The following is an 8,298-nucleotide window of genomic DNA, read 5'->3' on the forward strand; positions in this document are numbered from 1 at the left end:
CTAGAGGTGTCCAAGAGTCCTTAGATCAAATGGGAATCCATCATATGCCCAAGATTGCATCTCCACCTTTATATATTGAGGGGAAACCCTAATTTTGGAGCAAACTACCCATAGCCACGAAAATCCTCCTCCTTCGCAGCCGCCAAGGAGGGGGAGAAGCTCCTCAAGATCAGACCCATGGCCAAGGAATAAGAAGGGGCAAGGGCCTCCGCCCCCTAGGGTAGCCGCCGCTCTAGGAGGGGCGCCGCCACCTCCTCCACGCCGACGCCACCTCTCCCCCATGGGGAGGCTCATCTCAATGACCATATACAACAAATATTCATCATCCTCCACTGTAATATCTTAGCAAACATGATGTATGATGCAATATATTGTTTTCCCATGATCTATTGTATCTCTATGTTGATGTTTGAGTAGTGACTTATTTATGGCAATTATGATATAGTTTGTTGTTGGTTGCATACAACTATATGTTATCTTTTATGATTATTTTATTGTACTAATATATGAGTGCACACATATGTTGGGGGATATGCACAAGGTTGTCACCGTTACATGTTGATAGGATGAGGGATAGCCGGAGTTTGACAGGAACCGAATCCCAAGTCTTACAGATACATGTTATATTAATTCATAGTTAATCAACGGAGATTCTAGAAATAAGTAGCCCATGACAACATTCACTCGTGAAAGGACCAAGCGGCTGTTGCTCACCCGATACGATCGTACGAGGTCACAATTTACCCAACACGATCATCCGGGGTGAAGAACTATTTGCCTAAGCACTTTCTCCCTTGGGTTATCCACCTCCACTTCTCTAGCTCCATTTTACTTGCACTAGTTACCTATAGTATTTGCTTCCAAAAACTTCATTGTTTTCTAGTTAGTACAAAAAAAATCACACACATGCACGCACGCACGCACGCGCACACACACACTATAGTTCCTAGCTTTGCATAGAAGGCCATATAAGTGGGTTATACGGCTTTAGAGAATAGATAGTTTACCTTTAGCTCCTCGTGGATTCGACACTCAAATACTTGTCAAATTGTACTACGATGATACATTGCACTTGGAGGCTATCAGTACACCTTAGTGATTTGTGATGTGGGCATTACCCTTCGGGTACCCGACATTGGCCTACCTCCCCTGGCCCAACAAGGGGCCCATGAGAATCATCGCAGCCCAAGGTGGACCAATACGTCGGTTGCAACGGTTGAAAGAATGAAGGAGACGATTCTTTGACGGATAAGGCGAGGAAACGTCGATTAAGAAAATGATATATTGGATCTTGCTTGTAATCTAGTTAAATCCTTGCAGGACTCTTGAGACCTGGCATCCTATATAAAGGCCAGGAGAGGGCCTGCCAAATCCTACCTACACAAGCCCGCATACAACAAAACCTAGAAACCTTACCTCCCGGCGAGATCACCACCACACAGTCTACCGGCTGCCCCATTGTAACCTTTTTCACCAATAATCAAGATCAGACAAGCAGGAGTAATGGTTTTACCTCATCGAGGGTCCCGAACCTGGGTAAATCTCGCCTTCTGTTCGTTTGGTATATGATGTCTCGTGCTAACCTGCAGGATTCCGTCAACCCTAAGCCCCTTATGGTGGGCACTGCCGAGAAGCCCCCTCGTCAATGTGTTCACCGGGGAATAGGGTGACGCCTTTGTGGCAGTTGACAACCTTCGTAATTCCGCATCACCTAACGTAGATGTACTTCCCTTGTGAAGGATCTACTGGAAACATCTCGCATGTCTCGTCTCTTCCTAACTCGGTTGTCCCGACACCTCTACTTCGTTTATGTGTTTTTTTTTGCGAATCGTTTCTGTGTTGTTCCTATTCAGTTGTGCTTCCTTTTTGTTGTTACATCATATAAGCTTACTTGATCTCTTATAAGATCAATCACCTTTACTTTCCAGCACCGCCATAGGGATTGAAAAAGATAAAAATTGCATAGCTCTTATTGACCCCTCTATTCGTTTACGTGCCCATTCACCGAGTGACATGACCAAGGGTACTTAACTCCTTGTACTAACATGCCTGAGGTGCCTCGTCAATTACTGCTGCAAATTCGTCAGTAGAATTTTACAAGTCGATGCACACCTATTAACACAACTGGAAGACTGTGGGATAGAAGAAGAGACTGGTCCCTAGATGGACTCAATGGCGCGCCCCGTGGCATAGTCACACCGAGGAGGGGATCCTTCATCGTTCATTTTTTACACTATTTACAATGCATACGTCTTCGTCTGACCTAAAATAGTCTATATAAGTGTTGGGGTTGTTGACTTTGAGAGAGAAATGATGCCACGTTAGAAACACCGAAATTGAGAAGAGAAATCCGCCATCGACAGAGATTGGATGTGAAACGCCAACAAAGCAACTCCCGGTTGAATCTCCAACATATCTAACATCTTTTCCATTATCGTCATGATGAGAAGGGAGTAGTCACTATACTATGGGTTTGCAGCAGTAGCTTGATCAACCTCTTTTTATGTGATATCTTGTTTAAAACCATGTGCGCTGCCTTACATGATTATGTTCATATTTGTATTACCCTCATGATGGATATTTTGATATGAGTGGATTTATGAGATGCAATTTAATAATGTGTTTGATGTATATTTATATGCATACTATTACCCTGTTCTTCTGTACATGTTATGATAAAACTAGTGGCGTACATGATAGTAGGACGCACTACAAGTTAACTTCTTCCTATAGGTGTATTCCTACTAGTGGATGTTGAACACAATATAGGTGTATATGATTACTTGATAAGAAGGGCATTTTCCAATTTTGTCTCTTTATATGAATCTCAAGGCTCAACATGTGGAATGTTTTATTGGGACCCCCCTTGTTAAAATCATTTGTGATTAACTTTAAGGGTAGTGTTTTAAGAAAATATACTTTACTTACAATGTATTGGACCGGAGATGATAAGTCTTGTTTGTATAGAAGAAAATAATCTATTGTTCACATTTGTTACCAATGCATGATTGTTATATATGTTTTCTTGCATTAGCGATATTCCGATGATTCCTAAAAAAAGTGGATGATGTTTTAATTGGCTAATGAATGCAATTTAGAGGGATGGAAAATAAGTAGTATCGTCTGGAGTAGTGGCAGGGAACTATATGATTGTTATGGAAGATAAGGAATAATGCAATTTCCATAGCGTAATCTGCACCAAAGATAGTCGTCTTGTATTTTCACATATGTTATCGTGTTCTTAGAGGAGGGAAATCCCAAAACATGCAACCCTACAGAGCCATGTTATTGTTGTTGAGCAAAGGATGTGACCCCTTCACGATTTGGCTGGAGTAAGGTTCTGCTCAGGGGCAACACTGAAGAAAAATATGTTGTTCATGTTTGCTCCAGTCGCTTGTGTGTTTCTGGTAAGATATTAGTTGTTGTGGCCAGTAACCATGTTCGACTAGAATGGCCGTGGATATTGTTTTGGTCTTTTTTGGGATTCAACTTTCTAACTCTCACTCGATGTTGTGCGCTGATTGTATATTTTGCATGCGTATGCATCAGCAAACAATATATATTCATCAGCTTCTATAAAATTAAGTTGGGACGTTTCTCCTTAATTCAATAGAAATAAGTATGTTGTTCGATGAACGCAGAAAGTAAATTTCACTTTGAACCATAATATTTGTCACACTATGGCAACAGTTTGTGACACCTGACATTGACTACAATGCACTGTCATCCAACATGTCAAGTGAAGCATGGGGAAGGTGTATGAGTTTCTTTACGATAAATACATTTGATTACAAATTTCAGATGAGATAATTGTAATATTGCTTTATTTTTTATGCCCTGTAAAAAATATGCATCGTAAATGAGTTCCCATCAACAAATGTATGCCAACACGCTGCCTAGTCAACATGTTAGTCATGGAAAATAATATGTCAGAAAGGGGGGTCTAGCAAAAATCTAGTTCAACGTCTAACAATAAAATTAAGAGTGGTTCAAAACTTTCTTGGTCTCGCGACGTGGTCAATATATATGTAGTTCAGAGTGTAATTTATTCATGAAAATATGATGTATAGTAGACTGAATCAGGCCAACAGGGAGCAGAAATCATCATAGTTTCTCATCAAGTAACCAAACTAAAATATGTCAAAAATTGTAAAAGAAATTTAATGAACTTTGTCATGCATGATGGCTAAGGCTAGTCATAGTGGGAGTAACTTAGACTAGTAACATATGTCATGTTACTAGTCTAAGTTACTACCTTCATAGTGGTAGTAACTAATACGTGGTGTCATGCATTGTGTCATTTACTATGGTGTAGACTCAACTTGTCTTGAGATGTGTGATGTTATGGTAACATAGCTAGTTACCACCTCACTCTCTTTCTTCATTCATTGCCATGCCATGTCACCAAAATACCTTGGATTGTGTGATGTTACTAGCTAAGTTACTCCCACTATGAGCAGCCTAAGAGTTATATGTATCCTCCTTGTTTTAAAATACAAATCACATGTGTAGTACATAGAATACAGTAAGACTGAATTGGACAATATATGCAACCGATGCATATGGAATTATCTGATCGACAACTGTCAGTTGTAGTTACTTATTTGTTTATCCAACATCAAGTTGGGTTTCAGGGCAACAAAATTTAATCTGAATTCAACTGTATACTAGTATTGAACACGAATGAAACTACAACATACATCTTTAATGACTATGCAAACAGTGATACGAGAAATTATTATATCTTAATAGAAGTGCAGAGATGCATTTCTTACTCATATTAGCACCTTAAATAAAGGTTGGCATGTAATTGCATACTCCATTATTAACTTGTTCAAGGGGAGAGTTAAGTCATTTTTGGGATAGCGGAGGAGAATTAAGACATGAAGCACCATCGTGCTAAGCTATGGGCACTCACGAGTCATGGGAAGACAGAGAGCTATAACAGACATAGCGCATGTCATCAGTGGATACCTTAGGTCTCTGGGTGTGAAAGTCCCAAGATCTTATGAAAACTATGCTTCTGTTTTTTTTACATTACCTAGTCGGACAAGAAAGAACATCGGGGGAAACGGTAATTGTACTAAGAAACATAGACAGACAGCTGGTGATCGAGGTTTCCCCATGAGCTAGCTAGTTTTGGGAGGATGCAGACATGCAGTTAGTGGTAGTACGTCGTAGTAGGAGGAGCACATTTGTGATCTTTAAACAATAGCAAGCATGCACACGTGTGCCCACAGAACTGTAACAAGTGAAATGTGATGCAGTTCCCAATTCGACAAGAGCACTCCAACATAAACTTAGAACCACGAAGACCTAACGGATGATATGATTATGCTAGCTCAAAGCGGAACTATCCCTGAGACTAGTATAATACTCCACAGATTTCACGTACTAGTTACAGTACACATAGGCATCTAACACCTTTGTATGAAATAATAACAATTACCCAAAAGCATGCGTAACACATCTATCTGATAAAGTAAGAAATTGACAGCTTAATTAAGCACACACGAACACTAACAGCACTAGATCTCTTCCTTATAGACTCGAATCGAATCTTTTGTCCATATAGATAAAGAACATACTCGGAAGAATTGAGGGATACTTATTTAAAAGCCATATTGAAAATCAAGATCGAGAAGGTTACACATGCCACAATTAAGGTTCAGGAGAGACAAGAAAAGAAAGTAAAAGAAAACGAAGAAGAAAACAGAACAAGTAGAGAGAGAACAGCATAACCAGGAAATAGATCGGCAAAATACTACGAAATTGTACAGAGATGTAGAAATTGTTCAGTAGATAGATGGTATCCTTGGGTTGTTCATGCCTGGCGCTAACCTTTTGCAAACTGCCCTGAACCCTTGTGGTTGCTCATTTTGTTTCTTGTGCCATGTCGCCTTCTCTCCTCCTCTGACAGCAATTACATCAATCGATCTCTCCCAGCAAGCACCAGTCTGTCAGAACTGCGGCCGTCCGCCGCCCCATCCGTGGCCGTCGGCGCCGGGTGGGAGCTGCGACCCAGCACCGCCTCCACCCATGTTGCCGAGAGGAAGCTGGTTGAAGAACGGCAGCCCAGCTGCCGACGGGTCGGGAGGGAACGGCACGCCACCCCCGCCCATGCCGCCCGCGGCATCGGTATCACCCGGCTGCTGCATCTGCATCCCCGCGGCAGCCGCCGCAGCCTGGGCCTCTTGCTCGTCCTCGAGCGGGAGGCGCTCGTAGGCGACGTTGGCGAAGGAGGCTGCGATCACAATAACGGGGCCCGCGGCATAGAGCGCGCCCACGACGTTGCCGCCGACAACCTGGCCCTGCCCTCCCGCGAGGAATATGGTGAGGCTTGTGGCGCCGGGTGGAGCTGGTGGCGGGAGGAAGGAGCCCGAGAGTGACAGGATCTCGAACCTGCCGTGCAGCGTGACCACGGATCCAGCCGGCGCCGACGGCTGCCGCAGCGTCACGTTGGTCACCACGCCGCTGCCGCTGAGCACGCACACACCGCGCTGCCGCCGGCACGCGTACGTGGAGATGCACTCGAACACGTCGCAGCCGCTCCCGACCTCCAGGATGTGGGCGCGCAGCGTGTTGGCGCTCTCCCGCGTGATGATCACCGGTGGCTTCGGCTTGTTCTTTGAACCCGGCGGGCGGCCGCGTGGACGGCGAGCCACTATGTCACCGTGGCCGCCGCCGCCGCCTCCATCGCCGGCGGGGCCGGACGACGATGACCCGCCGTCGTTGTTTTCGCCACCGCCGCCGTAGTTACCGTTGCCGCCGTAGTTGCCGTTGTTGTCGTTGTTGTCGGCGGGATCGTGCTGCTGCTGCTTGGCGTTGACGTAGCTGTTCTGCTGCTGCTGTTGCTGCAGCTGGAGGTCGGGGTGGAGGTGGTGGAACTGGTGCACGTAGCGCGTCGCGGCGGTGCCGAGGTCGAGTCCTGCCATGCTTCTCCGCTAGCTCATGTACTGATGTACTCTAGCTAGGCAGCAGAAAATTCAGAACTCCGAAAAAGCAGGGAAAAAATACAGGAAAAAATCGAGATTGAAACAGAGTGGTGTCTTGTTTTTAGGTTTAAAAGGAAACCTTGGAAAAGGAAGCAATGATTTTTAAAGCTTTGCACTTGTTTATGCTCCTGCTTGTTTTTTAAAAACCTGGATCCACAAAGAAGCAAACAGGGAAGAAACTAAAAAAAGGAGCAAGATAGTGCTTGCATGGAGGAGAGGAGAGGAGATGAGAGAAGAGAGCACCAACAGAGAGCGGGACTGTGTGATATGGGGATGGCTGGGAGGGGAAGAAGAGAGAAAGGCAGGCAAGCTATGAAGAGGCACAGGAGAAGGGGAAGAGGCCGGAGAAAGGGAGGAGAGGGTTTGAGAGGAGGTTCTTCCAACCAGGGAGGTGCAACATGTACATAAAATAATGAGGGAGGAGAGAGAGATAGGAGAACAAATTCTTGTGCATCCTTGCAGCTGTGCACAAGAAATAGGGCTATCACGCTGACATGTGGGGTTCGGTGTATGAGTGAGGCCCATGCGGCAGTTTCATGCTGTGTTCTATGTGCTGGTGACAGAGAGGAGACTTTCGGAGGAGGGTGCGGGGTGAACTATGATACAGAAATGTGATGCATGGCGACAGTGATGGCTTAGCGTGTCCATTGGAAGCTTTATGCTACTTAACCCTGGTTAAGTGTTGAAACCTAAGGTTAATGACCACTAATCCAAGATTGATACGGTTTAGGGTAGAGGTTGTTCATACCGTGCCCCCGTGGGTCCCGCTCCAACGCGCTTGGATCTTTTGCTCCATTGTTAGATCTGGCCCTTGCTAAGTGTGCACATGTTTTCGCAGGTCGGCTCCCGTTAAGTCTTTGTATAGGTTACCATTTTAGAATGGATCGGAACATGAAGGTAACAAGAGTTATATGAATAGATATTGGGCAGGCCACAATGCATATCCTTGTTTTCTCGGCTTATCTTAATTTCAAAACCTTACCACCAAGCCTTTATTTTTAGTATCTCTTATTTTTAATCCCCTAGTTAGATTTTGTGTTCAACCACTATTTCTACAATACAAGGCTTGTTCATAGTTGGTCGTAAAAACTCCCCCGCGAGTGTTAATCAGATGGACAATTGATAAATAGCATAATATCGATGCAAGGTGTGTTCTTTCTTTCGTGGGGTTATGCAAGGTGTGTCCTGAACCCGTGATTTAAAATACCCCCTCTGTTCTTAAATACAAGGTCACCACTAAAAATACATCTATACAATGCCACTATATTTTTCTGAGAAGAATTGATTAGATTTCTCTCTCGTA

The 8,298-nt window shown here is 44.1% G+C and overlaps 1 protein-coding gene across 1 annotated transcript; it reads right to left on the bottom strand.

Annotated features, from left to right (window-relative positions):
* Positions 1 to 5,597: 5,597 nt before the first annotated feature.
* On the bottom strand, positions 5,598 to 7,382 carry LOC127336567 (uncharacterized). Its single transcript, XM_051363394.2, has one exon. The coding sequence runs from the start codon at positions 6,933 to 6,935 to the stop codon at positions 5,961 to 5,963; it is 975 nt and encodes a 324-aa protein (XP_051219354.1). The 5' UTR covers positions 6,936 to 7,382; the 3' UTR covers positions 5,598 to 5,960.
* Between the last annotated feature and the right edge of the window lie 916 nt (positions 7,383 to 8,298).

This window comes from Lolium perenne, chromosome 2 (assembly GCF_019359855.2).
Source record: "Lolium perenne isolate Kyuss_39 chromosome 2, Kyuss_2.0, whole genome shotgun sequence".
NCBI lineage: Eukaryota > Viridiplantae > Streptophyta > Magnoliopsida > Poales > Poaceae > Lolium > Lolium perenne.